The sequence below is a fragment of the Centruroides sculpturatus genome, unplaced genomic scaffold, assembly GCF_000671375.1.
Source record: "Centruroides sculpturatus isolate CEXI.00-Female unplaced genomic scaffold, Cexi_2.0 scaffold381, whole genome shotgun sequence".
Lineage (NCBI taxonomy): Eukaryota > Metazoa > Arthropoda > Arachnida > Scorpiones > Buthidae > Centruroides > Centruroides sculpturatus.
In genome coordinates this window covers 52,269-75,564 of record NW_019384670.1, presented here as the reverse complement: position 1 = coordinate 75,564, position 23,296 = coordinate 52,269, and the positions used below count along the sequence as shown (strand labels likewise).

The 23,296-nt window shown below is 33.7% G+C and overlaps 1 protein-coding gene across 2 annotated transcripts in view; it reads left to right on the top strand.

The window, feature by feature from the left end:
- Window positions 1-22,337, top strand: part of LOC111626687 (vacuole membrane protein 1-like) — an 81,116-nt gene extending 58,779 nt beyond the window's left edge. For both annotated transcript variants that reach the window (XM_023370168.1, XM_023370170.1), the window contains 2 exons: window positions 15,630-15,732; window positions 20,264-22,337. In XM_023370168.1, the coding sequence (XP_023225936.1) occupies window positions 15,630-15,732; window positions 20,264-20,431 (271 nt within the window). In that variant the 3' untranslated portion in view covers window positions 20,432-22,337. The remainder of the gene's footprint in view (window positions 1-15,629; window positions 15,733-20,263) is intronic.
- The last annotated feature ends 959 nt before the right edge of the window (window positions 22,338-23,296 follow it).

Sequence of the window (23,296 nt, the reverse complement as noted above, 5' to 3'; positions counted from 1 at the left end):
GAGAAGAATCGTGCTTTACGATTATTTCGGCGATCAAGAACTGAACAACAATTTAATATTTATTCTAATTTGGAAAAAACTTTTAAATCTCTCTGTAAAGCCAAAAAGAAATTATTTTGGAATAAGATTAACTTCCAATTATCACATATTAAAAACTCTGCTGAATTTTGGAAAATTGTTAATAAATTTAGAAATGGCAAAGTTGTGTATAATAACATCTCTATTTGTGATTGGTCAGATTATTTGAGAAAGTTTTTTATGGACCATATTTAGTTGTACTGTCTATTTGTACTAATGTTAATACAGATCCATTACTTGATAAAAATTTTTCATTTGTTAAATTACAATTTGTGGTACGATCTTTAAAAAATAATAAAGCCCCTGGATTAGATGCTGTTAACACTGAGATGATTAAATTCCTCCCAACTAATATTTTAAATGATTTGTTATATACATTTAATAATTTTAAAACTAATTATTCTTTTCCCATTACTTGGAAAAATATTTGTCTAAAAATGATATATAAGAAGGGTAATCGGTTTGATCCTATGAATACCGTCCGATATCGCTAGTGTGATTAGGAAAATTTTTTCTATGTTATTGGCTAATCGCTTGCGTCTTTGGCTTGAGCGGTCTCATACTATTTCTATTGGTCAAGGAGCTTTTGTAGTGAATAGAGGTGTTGGTTATAATCTGTTTATATTTTTGGAATTTTGCAATTAATTTTGACTAAGAAGCAGAGAAAATTATACGTTGGATTTATTGATTTGTCAAAGGTGTTTGATTCAATAGATCATGATATTTTATGGTCGAAGCTTTCTCGGATAAGTGTATCATCATCTTTTATTAATCTTATAAGACAATTGTTTTCGAACACCACTTATCAAATTGAAGTTAATCATTGTCTTTCGGAGGCAGTAACTGCTAATAAAGGGCTTCCACAAGGTGAACTACTTAGTCCTATTTTGTTTAATTTATTTGTTAATGATCTCTCGGAATTTTTTGTAATCATAATACAATGGGTATATCCATATCACCAGAGGTAGAATTGAACTATCTTTTGTTTGCTGATGATATTGTAATATTCACCTATTGATTCTGAAGATCAATAGGTGAATATTTTCATATTCACCTATTGATCTTCAGAAAAAACTTGACCTCCTACAAGATTACTGTAAGTCTGATAAGCTATTTATTAATGAGTCTAAATCCTAAAGTAATGGTTTTTCGGAGAGGGGGTAGACTGGGGAAAGCTGATAAACTTTATTTATTTAACTCTGAGTTGGAGATTGTCTCGTCCTACAAATATCTGGGTATTTATTTTACTCCACAGGGTTTTTTTTCTTTTCACTTAGATAAATTGTTTTTGAAATATAAACTTCAGCTTTCTAATTTAATAAAGCTTATGGTCAGAATGAAGCAGTCTTCCATTAAGTTGTATTATCAATTGTTTGATTCCTTGATACATTCAAGTTTGGGGTATATGTTCCCTATTTGGGGACCATCTTTTGTTGACAAATTGGAGAAGACGCAATTGAGATTTATTAGATCAATATTTCATATTAATCGTTCGGTCCCTGGACCTGTTTTAAGATTTGAACTAGGTCGTCCACCAATAGTTATACGTTTAACAATGATTATTTTTAGATATTGGAGTAAAATTTTGGATTAAATAGGTGTATGTCTCTTTAATCCGAACAAATTTTCGGTAGACTTTCTCACAGCTCTACAGGTTATAAAACTCCTTTATTGTTTTTCTACAGATGCATTTCGGGCAAGTTTAATTTTCCAGCCCCTCTTCAGTGCTACAAAACAAAATTCATATTGAATTGACACAAAACAACTTGAGTAGAAAATGCTTACAAGACAAAAATTTTTTTATGTCTTGTAAGCATCTACTCAAGTTGTTTTGTGTCAATTCAATATGAAAATTTTGTTTTGTAGCACTGAAGAGGGGCTGGAAAATTAAACTTGCCCGAAATGCATCTGTAGAAAAACAATAAAGGAGTTTTATAACCTGTAGAGCTGTGAGAAAGTCTACCGAAAATTTGTTCGGATTGAAGAGACATTTACCTATTTAACACGTAATACAGCTACCATTAGATAATTCAACAATAAAATTTTGGAGTTACCAGATTATGACCCTAGAAAGTTGATTTATAACAAATTGAAATTAATAGGTGGAAATTCTTCGTTTATAACTTGGTCTTCCTCAGTTGAAAACTTATTGTCTGAATTGGGCTATTTTATGACTATTATGTTCAGGTCTCAAATAAAAACCTTTTTATGGCTGAAATATTTCAGTCATTAAAAGATAAATATTGGGCTCAAGATATTCAATATATTGAGCAAAAGAGTAGGTTTTATGAGACTTCCTTAATAGCTCCATGGACACCTCAACATTATTTATCATCAAATTTAAATTATAATGTTAAATCTTTGATAATTCAATTGCGACTTAATGACTATACTATTGTATTAAATAGGCATAGAATGAATATTTCCGCCCATTCTAACTGCCCATTATGTAACTGACTCTGTGAAAGTATTAGAAACCACTTATTTGTATCTTGTGAAATTACTGAACATTTAAGGGATAATTTATTGACAACTGATTTTGATATGTTTTGTTTATACGATGATAGTTTAAGCTCTGACATGCTATTTAAAGTTTATAAATTTTTCTGTTATGTATTTAACATGTTACTATAACATTATTAATTAAGCTTTAATATCTTTGAAACCATGTATATTGTTATACAGTCGACCCCCCCTATAACACTGTCGATTTTTCCGTTTTATATGAATTTCATGCTGTACGAGTCACTTATATTTTACAAATACGTGAGCTGTTCACAGCCCGGCACATGTATTTGTAAAATCTAAGTGACTCGTACAGCATGGAATTCATATAAAACGGAAAAATCAACAGTGTTATAGGGGGGTCGACTGTACATGGTTTCTTACCAAAATGAAAAAAAAAAAAAAAATGTACATGGTTTCAAAGTTTGGTTTCAATGTTTGTATTTGTCAATGTTACAAGATCTTGTAACCCCTTTGTAAAGGCGAAAGCCATAACAAATAAATGTTGATTGATTGTTGAAAAAAAATTCTTCCTACCACTACAGAAAAAAAATCATTTGTCTTATCTTGTCATAGCTTCAGTCCTGATCCCTGACAGATAGTTTCTACTATATATGAACAGTATACTAAATGAAATACTACATTTTACATATACATTCATTGCCATAAAAATTATCACAGCAAGGAGTTGTCAGAATCGAGAAATTGTACATGTGAGAGTAACAGTGATATTAGTGATTACAGAATGAAAACAAAATGATCATTTATTGCAGGAAAAATTATGAATGAAAGGTGATTCTAGTGCCCTGTTGGGCCAACTCTAGCAAGAATATACGATGTGATATGGGTGGGCATGGAAGCATACAAGTGCCTTATGGTATCATGCGGCATCTCAGTCCACAGTTGCTACAAGTGGTCCTATAGTTTGGCCAAACTTCTAGGTTGTCCGACTTGGCATCATAGGTGATCCCAGACATGTTCGATCAGTGACAAATCATGGGACCTTGGCAGATCAGGAAAATGTGGCAATGTAAGGGATGCAGTCCTGTGACACCCTTGCTGTATGTGGTCAACCATTATGACTGCAGGGTCGGCACCTCTTTAACACTTTGTCAGGATGACACCACTGTGTCTTGTGGACAGACACAGAAACCAGATCAGCCATTAAATTTCGTTATGCAAACGGTCGCGTGTGCAGGTTTTTGGTTCCAGGATGGAGGCGAAAGGAGAGAATCAGAGGAATTACATTCTACAGATTTTTATAAAAAAGAAAAATACCTGTTTATTGTTCGATACAAATTTTGTACAAATCATTTGGATAGATGCTTAGCTAAAACTAATTGGATGAAACCACCCAAGATAACGAGAGAGAGAGTTTACAGTAAGTCCGTGCGAGGATAAATACCTTGATATAAATCGTAGAATAGTTGGAAGGTAATCCACATAGGAAATTCTAAGATAGAACTTCAGATAATCCTGAGATGGCACAAAGTTCTTTCTAATCATCAAAAGAAAAACCGGTGACGTTTTTCTTTTGATGATTAATCCTCCAGAATGGCGGTGATTAGAACAGTTAGGGCGACAGCGGATGATTAGCAGCTACTATGCTTACACACAGTTCATTGAACACTGGAGAACTCTCTTTTGACTCATCGATCCATCCTTTTTATAAGGGGGTCGTCATTGGGTTTTTTCCATGGCCTTATTAGGACTTTTTTCCATCGCCGTCCAATAGTTGCTTTTCTTTTTCTTTTCATAGATTCTGCATGACACATTCAATGTATCATCTCCAACCAGGAAATAAGTCCGTGGGAAAACAATTTAATTATCCTTTAAAATGTCATTTTTTAGTTTATCTTTTTAAATATATTCACAAAAAAAGTCCAAACAAATTATTTCACTAAGTTCGGCTCTCACACCATTGTCTTGTTGGAAAATGGCTCTTGGGAGCCTTGCCATGAGAGACAACACGTGGCTGCAGACTATCACTAACATATTGCTGGGCTGTTATGGTCCATTGGATGGTCTAGGGTGCCATCACACCAGCTGTGGAGTAATGTGCCATTCCAAAGTGTAGGAAAGATTGAGGCAGATTCACCACAGGGCCTCCAGACTCTAACACAGCTATCATCAGTGCTCAAACTGAATCTGGATTTGTCACTAGATGACCTGGTTCCACTCCATTGCAGTCTAATCCTGCCGGGAGCAACACCACACCAAACGGAGGAGCAATAGGTGGCCATCAATGGCAATACACGTAATGGCCATTGCAATACCAAGTGTTCCTCACCCAGACATTTCAAAATGGTACAGACAGGCTGACCATATCATTGTCCACCATCCAGACACAGCTATCATATGTGTCTGGATGGCAGACAATGATATGGTCAGCTGTGTGTGTGTTTGCTGAAGGACCAGGCAGTCCTATTGGTTGGTGGTCTGCTGAAGGTGTCCTGATCCTGGACAGTGTGTGTAAACTCGCTCTCTTGTTCACTGGTTTCAACATCACCTCATAATGCTGTCAGAATGGCCTAGGTGGCAGGCTCTTTGACAAGATGACCATGTGGCTTCTTTCATCCTGATGATCCTTTCCTCTCTTGACTCAGTTAGTTGTTCATATGGTCTTTGATTACAACATAAAGGCATCTCTAGTAATACAGCATCCGTCTACAACAGGTAAACTATAGACGATACATTCTGCACTTTTTTCATAGGCCAAGAGAGATGCAGTTTAATGCCTTCTGCTGGCATTATACAATGAGCCATCATGCTATGACTAATCATTTTGATATCTGCATGCCAAGACACAACAACAACTTCTTGGTGCACTAATTTTTATGGCAATGAGTGTAATAAAAGACAGTAAAAAACAAGAGATAGAAATATTATAAATGTTAAATTATAAAGAATAACAAAGTTTTGATTACTTGCTATCAACCAAAGAAACAAGAATACCATGCCATATATTCAAAATTAGATAGTTCATATTAATCTAGATTTTTTTTTGGTTCAGTGTACAGCATCAATCATCAAAGGGAATTTTCTTAATGTTTTGTATTAATTTTCTTGTTTCATCCATTTTACAAACTGTTGAGTTTTCAAATAATATAATTATTTGTTCCAAACTTCATTAGTAAAGCATTCATGCAGTGTTGTTTCATATCGATGAGATAGATGTATTATGGATGATCTGAAGATGGCCATACCTATGATGAAATAATCATCATAGGTACGTTATTAGTGGTGATTATACATTTACCACAATCTTTTGATTGCATAAATTGCATTTGCATTTATGCAACAAATGCAATTTCTTTCTCTCTGGGCCATACAAAGGGGAAAAGTGATCCAGTCCAAAAATGATGTGTGGTTGCCATAATTACAACCTAGTAAAAATGAATAGCAGTTGTTTTCTCTCCAATTTCTTTATAAAGATTTCACTTTTAATACTTGCCTAGTTATTTTAATTTTTCTAATTTCTAAACCTTCCTGGATACAGGAGAGATGTGTTGGAGGAGAGAGATAGCAATACCTTAGGAATAACCCTTGCCCCAATGGAAGTCTATTGATTTGGTCTGACAGTGTTGTATGTTAGGGGTGATTTTAAATTAGAATTCTATTCCTAACGTTGGCAGCAAAAAGTGATCAAGCCATGGCCAGATTAGCCAGGACTATTCCTATGGTCTTTTCTCTGAGAACTGTACCATATTTAGAAATGACCATATAAAATATTCCAAACATTACTAAGAAAAATTTAATATTAAATATATATACCAGACATGGACAAATGCAGCTCTTTTTGAGTTACATGTGGCTCTTGCTGAAAGTGTTAATTTTTGCTTTTTATTATTATTTTTACAATTTTATTTCCACAATTTTGTGAAAATATGTTTATTAAAAAATTCAATATTTGTTTTATATTGTATTTATATTATATAATAAAATCGTGGTACACAACTGCGTACAGAATAAAAAAGTACAGAACTGTGGCTCCCATGCATTTTGCAAAACCTACATTTTGGCTCCCACTGAACTTTTGCTTGCCCACCTGATATACATAGTAGAGCATCAATTATTGGAATCAATTGGGGATTGGGATTTTTGGATAACCGATTATGTATGAAAAAATATATTAACCTATCCCATGTTGAAATTCATTCAAATCCTGGCACGTCCTTAAGTATCCTCTCATGGTCGCGCCAGTGCTGCCAGCTAAAACACGCACACCAACAAAAATAATATTGGAGTAGCCCAAGACAGCCAAAGTTTGCAGTGCCACAGCACTAGCAGAAATTTAAATTTGCTGCTGGAAAGCTTTCGGTTAATTGACGTTTCGGTTGATCGACATTCGGATAATCAACACTCTACTGTATTTATATATGATTTTAATTGTAATCGAAAGTTAAATACAGTAGAACCTTGATTATCCGGACTAATTGGGGATGAAGGTAGTCCGGATAAGGAAAAATCCAGATAATCGAAACAAATACTTTAATTTGTCTTTTAATGATAATACAACACGTTTTCTTTTCGATGACATATCGGTAATATTAAAAATAAATACTGTATTTAAATCGTGATCAAATTTTCAAGAAACAAATGTTTTATTGAATTTGGACTACTACTGACCAGCGCTAACAGACTAGCTATTGTTTAAAAGGCCCACTGGCGGCTCAAGAATACGGATTTTATAAAATAAAAAGCAGTTGAAACTGCATTTTTATGAATAAAAATATGACAAACTATTTATCGTTTTATGACGAGTAAAATTTTTTCATCATGTTCTCGGCGTTTAAGTAATGCATAAACCTTTGAGGCACGAGGCCCTTCAGACCGCGAGGCATAGATGGTGGCCCACGTTGCCCATGCCTTACGCCACCCTTGGTTACAGAAATGATGTAATTTGAGTATAAATTATTTATAAATACGTATGTCAAGTTATATTTTTATTACAATGCAAAATATATTTAAGAGTTTACGACCATTGTGCCGGGTGAGACGTTGTTGAAACAAAAAAAGTTATTCATTCCATCACATACATAAACAGTGTTGTAATTCGCCAAGTGCAAATCAGCAAATTCGTAAAATTTTTGTTTATTTTGAACAATCCGGATAATCGAAAATCCAGATAATCGAGGTTCTACTGTATTTAGAAAATTTTTACTCCAAAGTAAAATTTTGTAACAAAGTAAATAAAATGAAAATTTTGTTATAATTTATTTCTGATACAGTAGAACCTCGAAAACTCGGCTCTCGATAACTCGGCCACACCCTGGCAGGGCAAAAAAATCCTTAGTTAATTAATTTTCATTATAGACAGCTTTATAAAAGTATAGAAGCTTTCATAAAGTATTTTTCTGAGGTCTGTCTTATCAGGTAAATTACTATACACAGTGTATTCATTAATTTTCATTTTCACGTAGTAAAGGCTCTATGCCTTCATAAAGGACGTACTTTTCCTTTGTTTAAGGGTATTTGGGCAGTTTATTCTCTGTTGTATTCTCAAGCAAACAATACATACAAGTACAGTACAGTATTTTCTGAGGAAACACGCATACTTATCCTTTTTTAACCCCATTCCCGATAACCCGACATTTTCACAAACTCGGCCACCCTTCGGTCCACATTAGGCCGAGTTTTCGAGGCTCTACTGTATTTCCTAGATTTTAATAATACTGTATATATTAATAAATTTGGTTTAAATCAACTAGCAAAATCTTCAGCAATAGTTTCTGATTATTTTAATCTAAAGATAAGAGTGGGCAAATGTTACAGCTGGATTCTTATTGGATTAGTACAAGGCTAATTATTTAATTGTTTAATTATCCTCGTAGTAATTGGTAAGAATCAGGTTGTAATGTTTGATTAGTATATTTATCAGATTGTTTCTATACCTAATTATAGTATATTTAGAGATTGAAATGCAAAGAATATAGGTTTGAATTGTTAACAATATATAGGTCTGAACTAGAATTGAATATATATATACATATACATATACATATATACAATTATATATTAAGACTAGCAGACCCCATCACGCGTTGTTGTGGCTCAAAATGTATCTATTATAAATGTATAACACTTCCCCTGGGGAAATAATTTTTAAAAATCCCTTCTTAGTACCCTATTAAAACGCAATCAAAAATGCAAAAAAACACATCTAAAATAGTATAAATAAAAGCAGAGTTCTTTACAGTAAGCCTTAATCCTGTCCATCTCCCCCCAGTGGGGGTAATTTTGACACGTATATTATATAAAAACACGTGCGTATTCGAATGCAGTATTGTGTCAAAATTTCAAAGAAATCGGTAGGAACGAATGAACATTACATTTTTATTTATATAGATAGATAGAAGATGATCCACTTTAGTTCATCCTCACAGAAAAGCAAACTTAGGTCGTCATACTCATAGTGCCATCTGTTGGACATAAAAGCTTTAACCTAGATGATATCTTTTAATTTATATGAATGTTTAATGGAATAACGTACAGCCTATGTCCACCCTGAAGTTCCATTCTAAATATTGGTGAAAGTATTTTTTGAAATCAGACGAGTAGTTTCGGAGATTACCTGCTACATCCAAACTTACTTACAAACATTACCTCTTTATAATATTAGTATAGATATAGATGCATGTAAAGGTGTTTTCTAAGAAAGTAGGGAATATGTCAATATTCCCTACTTTCATAGAAAACACCTTTACATACATCTTAATATATTGTTATTTTAAGACTTTCTGTAATATAATGTTTGAGCCCTGTGAGGCCTAATGTTTCTAGAGTTTTGTATAATGTGTGTTATAGTATCGCTACTTATTTTGCCTGTATGTTTGATTTTTTGTTCATCCAAATATTAGTTGGTGCCTTAGTTTTAATTTAACCAGCCACATACCCTGGTGGTTAGGATAATTCCTTTTATAAAATACAGTTTAGCCTGATTATAACGTCATCGGATGTAACAACAACCCTAATACAATGTCAAATTTTTATCTGTCCCATGATTTTACTATACAGTGGGTGATCAGTTAATGAACAGTTCTGATAGCGAATGCTTTCATGAAAGATTTTTATGATCAGACAACGAACACATGTTCGGATAACAAACACTTTACTGAACAAACATAAAAAGATGCGACAGAAAATAATGAATACTTATTGATTTTCCCTTGTCTTCAGGTAGCAATTCGAAACCTTTCGGAACGCGGGAGACATCAACACTCAACCCAGTACCGATCAGATAGTATTAATATTCCTCCAAATTTTGCAACTCTCCCTTGTAATTCCAGCTTTTTGTTTACCTTTCTGAAAAATAATTTTTTATAGTATTCGCAAGACTGTCGGATGGGCACTTGTTAAGTTTTGCGTCGGGGTTCATTTATGAAAGGTGAAAGTTTAACTGTCCCATCTGATATTTGTTAACATTTTAATACCAAATTTCAAATTTCATCCAGGTTTTGCATTTAAATAATTTTTTGTGGGCTAGTTGATTTCTGTTCTCTGAATTTTTGTAAGTGCTTTTTTGAACTTTTTATTTAAAAAAGAAACTGATAATATTATGGAGCCTAAAAAGAGGAATGTCAAGAACTGTGCTTGCCATAGAAACCAAGTAAGAGATAACAGCCAAGGTAGAAAGTGGGCACAAGATGTCTGATGTTGCTAGGCAGTAAGGCTTGAACAGGTCTACAGAAGGCACATTCTTAGTTACGAAAGATATATCAAGAAGTCTCAAGCTGCTAATGGAGTATTGAAAATCACATCTGAGAAATAAAGAGCATTTTAGAGCTCATAATGGAACCTGAAACTGATCTGACGACAGAACTCCAAGAACTCTCAAATGAAGAATACCAAGAAACTCTGCGAGATGTGTTTTCTGTTGAAAAAGAGGAAGTCGAAAGAGAACCAATGTTGACATCTGCTACGAAAGATCTTTTGAAGTGGGAGGATGTCAGAACAACAATCATCCAAGTGACATGTAGACCAGAATAAGGTTAATGGGGTTGGGGATCTTTACAATTACAATACTATTAATTACTTCTGAAAAATCCTGAAGAAAAGAGAAAAGCAATCGACATTTGACAGATTCATTAACCCCATAAATGGAAAAAACATGACTAATAAAAATGCAAGACTGCATATACAGTAGAGTGTCGATTATCTGAAAGTCAATCATCGAAAGAATTCCAGTCGGAAAATTTAAATTTTTGCCAGTGCTGTGGTGCTGCAATCTTTGGCTATGTCTTGGGCTACTCAAATATTTTATGTTTTTGATACTAAATTAACTTCTGAAGTATAATTTTTTATTGTTTTTATATTTTTCAATATATTTATTTAAAAAAATAATTTTTAATGACACAATAGTCTTCGTTAGGCTTAACATCAACAAAAATTCAACGCGAAGTGACACGCAACGGAGAAAAATGTCAAGATGGGATAAATTAATGTATTTTTTCGTACATAATTGGTTATCCGAAACATCGATCTTCCGAACAACCCTAGTCCCCAATTGATTTGGATAATCGACGCTCTACTGTATATGTATTTTTACAATTACATATAAATAAACAGTAAAAATGTATATATTTTATTTTTTGGAATCTCCAGAACAAATTAATCAAATTCCCATATAAACCTATGGTAAATCGATAATTGAATAACGAATAAAGTCTTGTAACGGATTATGTTTGTTAACTGATCACCCACTGTACTAAAAAACCCACTTGTAACAACATAAAACCCTATTTTAATGTCATACTTAAAGCACTCCCAGATTTACAAAATTAGATTATGGATTTTATTTAACAGAAAATACAGTACATGTACTACATGTTCAGTTTCTAGGGTCAGAGTCCACTTCCTAGAACAACTGTGGGTGGTACTCTCACAACCTGACTTCGGTGGGGTGAAGTTTGTCACATCTTTAAATGATGTGACGATCGGTTAGTCTGCATAGTTACTCGTGTTATTTTATACAGTGCGTCTGTATATATAATGCAGATATTGTTGAGCAAATTAAATCTTCAGACAAGAAAAATGATGATGATGATGAAGATAGAAAATCAGACAGAGAAAATGTAGTGCCGTCAACCAGGGAAGCAAGTAAAAATTATTGAAAACGTTTTGCAGGTCTCGGAAAACTTCATTGAAAATAATGAATAAAGTGTATGATTTAGAAAATGACATTGTAGATGTTTTTCACCTAAAAATTGTTTATCAATCTAAAATAACTGACTTTTTTAACTGAATATTGTTATGTCTTTTTAATTGGCATACATTAGTTTAACCTTTTGTTGCCTTTTGATTCAACATTATTCTCTAAACCAGAATTGCCACCATTATTGAAACTTAAGACAAATAGAAATTTCTTATAAAAGGTAATTTTTGACATTTTTAATTACATTGATGTAAACTTAGACATAATAATGTAAATAAAGTTGATTTCACTTTTATATATACGATAATAAATTTTTATTACCATAATAGATACAGTATACTGTATTACCATTAAGAAATAATTTTATGGTAATACATACGATGTTAAATTAGAATGGATTTTATAATAGATTCTTAAACACTGAAATTATGACCCCGCAGATAACGACACTCGGTTTTTAAAGTACTATTTTATTTTTCCGACTTTTCCAACGATTATCAACACGACTGTGTGTCAGAAATAGCCGTTCCCTAACGGGTACTTTACGCGGATTTGCGTTAAAAGTCCAGGCCTGGCACACTAACGGTTCCGACACACAGTCGTGTCGATAATCGTTGGAAAAGTCGGAAAAATAAAATAGTACTTTACAACTGGTGCCCAAAAAGGGACTCTAAGGTTAATATTGGAATTGGTTGCTTTCTTTCATAGACTTTGAATTTAGCTTTAGAGGAGTAACACCTCATAAGAAAAAAAAAATGGATGATAGTGCACCAGTAACCCGAGCCGAATATAACCAATTACAGCAGCAGTTGTCAGTGCTGTTGCAACAAGTGTCAACTTTGACGAATGCCGTGACTCATCTGACCTCGTGTCACGTCTGGGACTGTTGAGCCTACAACACCGAATGTTACTAGTGCTGTACGGCCGAAACTTCTACTCTGAGACAGGAAGTGCCTATGTCTAATGCATCGATGGTCTGTCTTCAGACTGCACCGCCGCTGTCAGCCATCCAATTTAACAGTAGGTCAGCATTAACTGCTAACGACTTCTTGCAGGACCTCAAACAGCATTTCCTGGTGAACCAAATACCGAACACTAGATGGGTGGATACTGCCACTAGTTGTCTTTGCGGTAGCCCAGCGATATGGTGGAAGAATGAAGGACGCCACCGAATCGGCAACAGTTGGCCGTTATTTAAACGATCTTTTTTGGATCTGTACGCTCCTTTAGCTGACGAAGTAGCTGTTGCAAAAGAACTATTTAGTCGCCAATACACCGGAACCAATGGTGTCGAGCAATTTATATGGACCACGGTACAGCTATACCGCACGTGGAGACCTTTAGCTCGTGACGAAGAAATAATTCAATGTGTAGTTTCCCAGATGCCTCTACCGTTACGTGAGTATCTGGAAAATCGCCATTCTTATTCATTAAATAAGCTAGTACGCACTGCAAAAGAGTACGAATTCAGAAGAAATGACCAAGGTTCTTCTGACAGTACAAATCCGATTAAGGACTGTCGAAAAATAAGTAAACAGATAGAGCCGAAAAGTTTTGCACCGGCAAAGTCACCCATGACCTGTTACTCATGTGGTGAGGTGGGACATTTTTCGAGGAATTGTCCCAAAGGAAAACAGCAACCTGATCAGACGAGTGTCAAGAGTCCCGAACGAAAAGTAACTTGGCAAAAGAGGGGTAATGGAAAAAGAAAACCGTTAAACTAGACGGGAGACAGTGAGAGGAGGATCTTGTCTCCAGTATGGAACTAAATGCCTCCACCGTAGGACTAATCGTTAGTGAAGCCTCCAAGTTGCCTGAGGTAAACGTTTTTATTAATGGAGTACTAACCTCAGCCCTGATTGATACGGGTTCTGACTTTACTTTGATTAATGATTCCGTGTGGAGGAAAATTTATTTGCAGAATAGAAATATTCAGTTACAAGCTGGACTGAATTTTAAGTTAGCCATTGAAGGAGGAAAAGGAACCTCAATTGGAAAATTTATGGCAAAGATCCAGATTGGAAATATCACCCTTCGTCAGGAATGCGTGGTAGTAAAAGGACTTATTATGCAATGCTTACTAGGGCGTGATTTCGCCAAGAACCATGGATTAAAAATGGATTTTAAAAATTCGACAGTTTCTTTGGACGTAATTCAACCAAAAGAGAGAATTTCACCCAAGTGGGACGAACTCCAAACCACTTTGAGTGGTGAAAGGTTAGTGACTTTGAAAAACGTATTATTACAATACCCGCAACTGTTTACAGATAAGCCGGGACTAACTAATATGATAGAACATGAAGTCGTCACTGACAAGGCGACACCAGTATGTGGACGTCCGTATAAATACTCTGACGTAAAATTAAAGGAGGTGAACTCCAGATAGCAACGAGCTTGGTGAGCTTTCGTAGCAGTGAACGAGAGAGGTGTTTGATAGGATCAAATAGTTTCAAGGCAATTTTGAAGTTATTTGATTTGTGGATCGACGAATAGAGAAAGTCTTGAGAGTTGAGGAAATAGGTTCCTAGTATATTGAGGTGACGATTAGGATCTTTAATTCATAAGAATTATTGTATATAAGTTAAGTCTTTGAGTTTTGTTGAATTCCAAAGGGGAATAGATTTAAGTTAGAAACTAGATTGATTTGAGTTTTGTCGGGTTGATTCTTATTGATTTTCATTGAATAAATTATTGTTGATTTTTACTAAATTTTGTATATAGTTTATTACTAGAAATTAATTAAATATTTGCTTTCTTATTGACAAACTTGGTCATTATTTAATTTCGGTGCACGCTAAAAGTCCAGGCCTGGCACACTAACGCGAATCCGCGTAAAGTACCCGTTAGGGAACGGCTATTTCCGACACACAGTCGTGTCGATAATCGTTGGAAAAGTCAGAAAAATAAAATAGTACTTTACAGGTTATAACATCAAAAAATTGCCAGTCTCATGGATGACATTATAATTGGGTATAACTGTAGTTTTTTCAATCACCATTCAGACATTTTTCATTATTAGACTCTTTTTTTACTCACTTCTGAGATTTTAAGTTGCTTTTTTGAGATTTTAGGCTTTTCTTACAAAAAATTATTATTATTTCACTCAGAGCATTATAAAAATCACTAAAGTATAGCCTGTAAGTATTTATTAGTCTAAATATTTTGCTTCTCTACTTTTAAAATAGTTTCTTTTCTGTTAAGTATTTTTCGTACTAAGCTGCATTTTTTTCAGTTTTAATATTTTTGGACTTGATGGATTTCTGCAGTAAGTATATGATTTACAGAGTGGTTCCAAACTTTGGGAATAGATTCCTGGACAAAAACGGCCCTATTAACATATGTCCAAAAATGCACTGGTGCCAGGTAGTTGGCACTAATAGGCATCACAAGCTGTACACACAGGATATAATATTGCACAACAGTATGGCATATATAGCATCCATACATTGCTCCAACATGCATTGGAAACTGTTCAGTGTACATGACACTTTTCAGATGTCTGCACAAGTAAAAATCAAGAGGATTGAAATCTGACAACTGGACAGGCCTCTCTCAACTAATCTATCAGTGAAAGTGGCAAATGGAAACAGAAGTAGGTCTATTGCTGCACCAGTGCATTTCTAGACATACTTGTATATTGATAGGACCATATTGTTCGTTGTCTGCCAGAAATCAACACCTGAAGTTTGTCTCCATAGTTTAGAACCACTCTGTATAGAAATGGTTGTCTCCACAATTAATCATAAATGTGTGTGTTCAAATATATTACTTCATATTTATAGGTTGGGTTAGTATATAAAATATATTTAGCTAATTCATTTTTTTAATTTTTTATTATAAGAATTTTAAAATTTCAAATTGTAAAATATTAACTGACAGTCTTACATTACAGACACATTCCTTATGTAGGTGGATATCTTAAAGTACCATTTGAAGAATTTCTGGCAAAGCAAAAGGCCAATTTGCATCGTAAAATAGGAAGTCCTGTACATCAAGTTAGTAAATTCTTTGTCAAATTAAATTATTTTAAAAACTTGGAACAAAAATTATCAAGTGTTAAATATATAATATTATCATATTATATATTTAACACTTTCTAGAGAGTCTAGAGAGACACGAGTTTTGCTTGTCGAACCAGTTTTCCTCTAAAAGATGAAGGATGAAGTCTTTACATGCTCATTTTTACATGTTATTCTGTGGAGCTGGATGGCTTAGATTCATTTTTTTAGTCAATGTAGGAAGAGCATTTAATGAAAAAATTATCATTTCCACCAATAAGTGTTGCGCATTTATTTAATATTTTGTAAAATGGCTGCTTTAAAATGCAGAAAGTTGTCAATGAAATGTTTTACAAATATGTAGTACATAATTTTATTGATGGATTACAGCTGTGTTTGCATGGTAGATAAGTGATGATATGTGCAATGTGTAACTAAAGTTATAAGACTGATGAGTAATGTACAATATGTCAGTAATACATGAACATTTTAAAGTTTAGCACACCACTTCAACTGGGAAAGGTGAATTTGCCATACAAAGGCATTAAATGATACATAATATCAGGTGACCATGTTAACAGTGAATCGTTTAAGAAGAAATAATTACGGCTCATCGATGCATGAGAAGAAATAAAGCCATCAAGTTTTATTACAATACAATGAATGAATTATCTAAAATCTTGTTTCACTAGTGTTGTATAATAGTGTATATGTTACCGCTAAAGCTCGAAATCCGTTAATGTGTACATTACCTAGCTAATCTGCAGATTAACTAGGGTGATCCGTTAAAGCTGCAAAAATTGTTCAATTTCTCAAATTACCTAGGTAATTTGCAGAGTATCTAGGTAATCTGCACATTAACAGCTTCCGTATCGTTAAAGTTCAAAAGTTTGTTTCTTTCACTTCCTTTCCCCACTCCTTCTTTTTACGTAGATAAATTTAAATCCTAGAATGCAAGCAAGCACCGAATTGGTGAGTAAAATCAAGAAAAGATTCTTCGCAAACCTCTTTAGCGAAGATTTAAAATATAATACGTAGTGTTTTAATAACAAACCAAAGTATGATTCCATAATTGAAGATGTAAAGCAAATAAAAGTTTCCAAGAAGAAAGAATCATCTCGAGATTATCAAATAATTCAAAGGTGTGATGTGTTGACTGTACGAGGCTGTGAAAAACTCATTGAGCCGTTGTCAGATGCGCGAGAAAGGTTTGAAAAAGTTTGTCCATGCCGGAGAATTGTTTGACATTCGATAAAAACTGAAGAAGACCTTGAAAAATTAGAAGATTCACAAGAGACTGTGATTATGAGATCACAGTCAAATCTTACTCAAGAGGACATTCCGTTATCCCCCGCTTCTACAGAATCACCTATAGAAATACAAGAATTTACCGATAGTAATCTTAAACTGCCTTCTATACCGTTGATTGATGATGCAGTCACGAAGAATATTCAGTTACCCTGCACCTCCAAGGAATCGCCTCTGCAAGTTGAAGAAGTCATCACTGAGTTACTCTCAACTTCAGCAGAATCGCCATCACAGTTTCGTACGGAGCCTGTAAAGAGCACTATACAAGACATAGTCTGTATTGTTTGCTCAAAAGCAGCATCAAGTGCTCACAAGTGTAAATCGTGTAATATGTTTGTTCACGCAGTTTGTGGTGAAGTAGATCCTAAAGAGGAAGGGTATGGTAAGAATGTATTGTGCATCATCTGTAAAAAGAATATGGATCAGAAAATACAGCGTGATGAAGCCAAGAAATGTTTAGAAAAGCAAGCAAAGAAAATGTTAGCAGTTTCTAATGCAAAGCACCCAAACGTCGATGAAGGTTTCGCTGTGAGAATTAAAGTACCCGAAGAAGACAGAGCAAAAACTGATGCACGTTCAATTTTAGCTGTGGTTCTTAGTAAAACAGAGGATGGCTTTTATAAACTTGATACTAAAACAGGTATTTTAAAACAATTGTATGCAAAATCTGAATTCAGTGTTTGCAAAGAGAGATTTTTAACGAAAGAAGATGGATGTCCCTGCTGTAGAAATATCTTTACGTCAAACAGCAATAAAACAATCCCTTGGTACTGGGCAGGGTTTCAGAAAATGTGACTGCAAATCTAAATGTACCACAAATAGGCGTGCTTGTCGCAAAAACCAATTGCTACGTAATTCAAAGTGTCACCAATCTTTAGATTGCACTAATAAGTAAGTACAATTTTATCATATGTTTTGCAAATTCATTTCCCTAATTGTAGTAATATTTTAAACCGTTTGATTTTTGTATTAAAGTTTTTTTAATTGATTGATGATTGATTCAATCAACTAATTTGTTGATTGTATTAACTTGATTCTTTAGATATTGAAAATTAAATAAATAACATTATGTTAATTTAAGCGTACAGAAACGTTGCTGTTGTTCCAGCAAAAATCTTATTTTCACTTTACCGAGTGCCTAGTAGGTAATTTGCAGATTACCTAGATAATCTGAACATTACCTAGGTAATTTGAGAAATTGAACAATTTTCGCAGCTTTAACGGATCACCCTAGTTAATCTGCAGATTAGCTAGGTAATGCGCACATTAACGGATTTCGAGCTTTAGCGGTAACATATATAGTTAAAAGGTTCACTATGTTGAGATGATGTCAGCTAAATGTATGATTTAAATATTTTATTGGTTAATGGTTTTTATCATTTTATTATTATTTTAATGATATTTATTGGTTTATAAATGTGTGAGTCTTGTATTATTATTAAAAAGAAACCTTTTGCCTCAAATTAATTTTTTAAAGAAAACTTGCATTAGTTTAGCATGTATTTGAAATTATTGCTAAATGCTTGTATTTTTAAAATGCAAATCAAGTATATTTGTTAATACTTTTTTGATGTCATAAAAATATAGGGGATAAATGCATTTTAAAGTAAAATAAAAGGTGGCTTAAGTTGAAAAATGTTTATTAACTAACTATTCAAATTATTTATGTCTGTAAGAAAGAAGGAAGGAATCCATTCACTTAAATAAGAAATTCTGCCAACTTTGAAGCTGTGTTCATAACCTATTTTGAAATAGTTGTTGTAAAATAAAACCAATTGGCTTCATTTTATAATGTGTTTAAAGATATGAATACTATATCAGTAAGTCAACAGACAACAAAAGTTGTTTCAAAAATATTATGTTAATATGGTAGCATGAAATCAAGCCATTGTATTTTAAGATTTTTAAAATCTTCTTTGAAACTAATTCTGTTTGTGTGTCATAATTGTTTCAGAAACCCTGTGCATTTGAAAATTGTGTTTTTTCTGGGTGTCCTACCAGAAATACTGAGACAGTCCAAGTTGGAAACTGTGAAGATATGAGCCAAAACTTCAGTAATGGAAACTGCAATCCACAGTGTTGTGGTGATAAGTTATCAAGGGTTGGATATAATGCCCTTCATCAATCTGAATGTTTCTAAACAAACACCCTGCCTTTGAGATTGAGTGACTTTGGAGTCTTGGTTGAAAAATGGCAAAACATTTCCTTCCACACAAATAGATGGATTGCAACAATTGCACTGGAAAATCAAAAATTAGTCCTCCACCCTAAGTCCAAAAGTTGGGCTTATGGTAGTGGGCAAATTCCAGAGCCCAAGGAATTTTGTTGCACCAAGACAATTGTATTGGCCCACACTTTAAATGTAAACAACATTTCTATGGAATTTGGGGTGTCGGGACAACTAGCCATCCACCATATAGGTCAGATCTGGCTCTTTACTTTTATTTCCTATCATCAAGAAAAAGTTACACAGACATTGTAGACAACATCCTCTTTGGAATTCCCAAAACTGTGTGTGTGTAAATCATTCTAAGAGAGACTATACTACAGTAATACAAACAGTCTTACAATGTATTAGAAAATTCAATAGGTGTAAAAGACATGCGCTCCCAGTTTCAGAAGTGCCAAATACATCAATTACAGAAAAAGTATTTAGTTATGTAGCAATATTTCTTTCAAAGAACAATCAAAAGAGAAGAGTCTCTTTGCTGTCGATAGGAAGCGGTTTCAATCAATTTTAAGTTTGAAAACAATTGTTCTGCAAATATAGGTACAATTAAAATCATCAGATGAGTAATTATTGAAACGTAACTACTAAAATATACTACCAAATTTGCAAAGCCCTAGGTGTTGGTTGTCTTTCTCCTTTATGTAGATCTCTTCCTGCATTGCCAATGCATCTGTTTTGAAAGATGCTGTCAAAACATTAGTAGCACTATCAATACTTGAAAAAATAACTAGTCATCTCTGTCTATACCTTTATTTCTTAGAATGTGGAATATTTGAGTTGTCTACACACATCATCATATAGTGTTTTTGATTTATTCCACCTTTTGTCTTATATAAATTTGTTTCCCCACATCTAGAATCGTTATAATTGTAATGTTTGTTCCAGAATTCAACAAGTAGAAATTTATTTAATGTATGTTATTCAATAAGCATTAGAATAAATAATGTAAGATTTCTTTGTTATACTTACGTAAATTTTTTCTTTTAACAGGAAAGTAGCTGGCTTTCTTGGACATTTGAGAAAGTCGTCTTGGCGATGATACTGTATTTCGTCTTATCTATCGTGAATTCTATGGCTCAGAGCTACCACAAGAAACTGTACAGGCACCGAAGAAACTCTGGTAACGTTTGGACCGAACAAAAATTGGCCATCGACTAGAGTCTGTGGCCGGCGACCCCCGAATGGACTGTCTCTCTCCGTACAACAGAAAAAGAATGTCACCAAAACCGACCCGACGGCGTCGTCTTGGATTTTTCAAAGTTCGTGCAACAAATTTGCACGAGAAAAATGTGACTTCGTCGCCCCATTGTATTAATATTAGCCTATGCATTAAGCCAGCGAAATGATTATTGAGAAGTCTGTTTTTACCCAAATTAAAATAACCATCAAGCGGACGGTCGCCCCAAAATTCATTTGCATAGCCAATGACGGCATCATTTATTTTAAATATTTGGTCAAATGGAACGGGGCAGACTTTGTTACCAAACTTCAGCAATCCAAATTAACTTTTTCTATGTTACGAAATACCATTCCACATGCCAAACAGCACTAGATGTAATATATTTTAAGTTCTTTAATTACATTAATAAAATAATTGCATTTCCTTTTCAACCGTACCACACCAACCCAACCTTAGATATTGCATTCCTCCACCCAATCGTTCCACCGGTTGCAATTAATTGCACGTATGCAGTCTCAGAGGCCCGACACAACGCAAGTAATTTTGCTCCGATTTGATGGCCGCCAATGGAAATTTTATATCCGTATACAATTTTAGTAGTATTGAACGTTGATTTACAGTATTACCATAATAAAACTATATTTATTCCTTTGATAAAAATTTTGTTTTTCATTATATTTTTATTTTTCCAATTTTGTGTTGTGTACTTCTATATGTTCTGGGAATAATTTCAAACAAAAGTTTTAGTTCTGTTTTTCTCTTTTAATTATTAAAATTGTGTTATATATATATATATATACACACAGATATAAGCTTCAAATTATACGTACATATTTATATTTAAAACAGGAATAAAGTTTGAAATTTTGTACATTCCCAAGTCATGTTAATTTTCAGGGAAATACTCATCTTATTATATATATATAAAATTTCTCTCTGTATGTGGTACGCGGTATATGGTATATATATTATTTTAAATATTTATCCTTGTAATAAAATTGGTACTTAATTTTATTTTGAAAAATTTTCTTTATTCTTATGGGAAAATAAAGAAAATTTTGAGTGCCAAGTAGTATTGCGAAAACTATTTCGAGAAAGATAGCGTATGTTTGCCACCATAGCATAGTCGCCTATTGTTTGGCATACATGTACATAAAACAAATTTCCGTATTTTTAGCGTGCTCGAAACGACCAAGACTTCAATCTGCCTCGTCGTCCATTGCTTTCTTACTCTATAAATAAGATTGGAAAAGGTGCATGCAAACAGTATGCGTCGTCTACTTTTAGAAAACCTGCTCAATTTTTTATAGTTTGCAAATGGGAATTCTGTGCTGGATCAAGAATGTTTCTTGTTTTTATACTGGGGGTGACAGAATTTCGACTCGGGGTTTCGAAACCGACCAGAATGGACACTGGGCACATACGTTAGTTTATCGCCACGTGATCTGGTCGCCGGCATTGACGCATTTAAAATATTCCATAAAGCCGAATTGCCAGAGGTTGGCTTGAAAAGTAATGATTCATCATTCCAGCCATTTTTTTTTTCGTTTTTGGTTATTGATTTGTCATTTTTAACAGAAACGTTAATTATCCAAACTTTGTGATCTGATAGAGCGACTCTAAGACATATGTATAATAAATAAGTTAAAAATCTGCGCAAAAATAAACCTTTGTAAATAAAATGATTCTGACTGGAATTCGGAGATGGTTTTAATTAAGATTCCAAAGTATAATGAATGCACCGTAAACGTTTAAATGGAATAAAAATGTAATTTGGTCGGTTTTGAATTTTAAAAGTCATTGTCTCATTTCCATTGTAATAGTTACTACTTTTCATTACTTTTTTCCTATAATATTGAAATAAAAAAACACAAGATAATCGATTTTAAAGAACTTTTTATTCACGAAATAGCATATTATTATACAGGCTGTCGTACGTCGGCATGCAGTATTTACAAAGCGGAAACACGGTCAACCCAATCCGGTCTCCGTTCCGCGCGTGCGTACGAAGCTTCCGGATCCGCTCACGTGACAAAAAATCCAATTTGATACGAAATCCTCAACGACGAGAAAAGTTACTCGTGGACAAAAAGTGTTATAATATTTTTAACTGTTTTAATACTAGCTTTTGCAGATCGGCACGTCGCCATCCGTAACACTTAGTGTCGATTATCGACGGAATGTCTGACGCTAAAAATTCGAACGAGAAAATTTATCACTCTATACGGAAGGGTCAGAAACACCACAGATTTTATTACCATAGAAATTTTTTTAATACTCTTTGTAAACAAACGATGACAAATAACATCAGAAACGAGAACAATTGCCCGCCGTCAGGACGGTCGTTAGTTTCTTTGTGTTAATCTAACTAAAGCCAATAATAAATGTATGTGAAATAATTTTGAATTGTGTTTTGTTAAAATGACAAAGATCTTTATATTAATAGTTTGATAAGTTTTTAAGTATCGGGTTATGCTTGGTTAAATTAAAGGAGAATGAAGAATTATCTAATACATTTACATTCATTGGTGAGAAATTATCTTTATGTACCAAAGAGATAAAGCTTATAAAACCATATATTAATTATTTTGCAATCTTTAACAGGCTTTGTTACTATCATTTTTTTCCCTTTTTAAAGGCATTAAACTGATGAAAAGAAAATTTGAATAGTAGTAGCATTTTTTATATAGACATATTCCATACAAAATTCTGTATCTTCCTAAACACAAAGATTGCAAATAGTTGAAATCCCAAACTGCCTTCCTAAACAATTGTGTTGTACCTCTTGGGCTGGCGTAGTAGACTGTGAGCAATGGAAAAAATAGAAGTTACTCAAAGCTCTC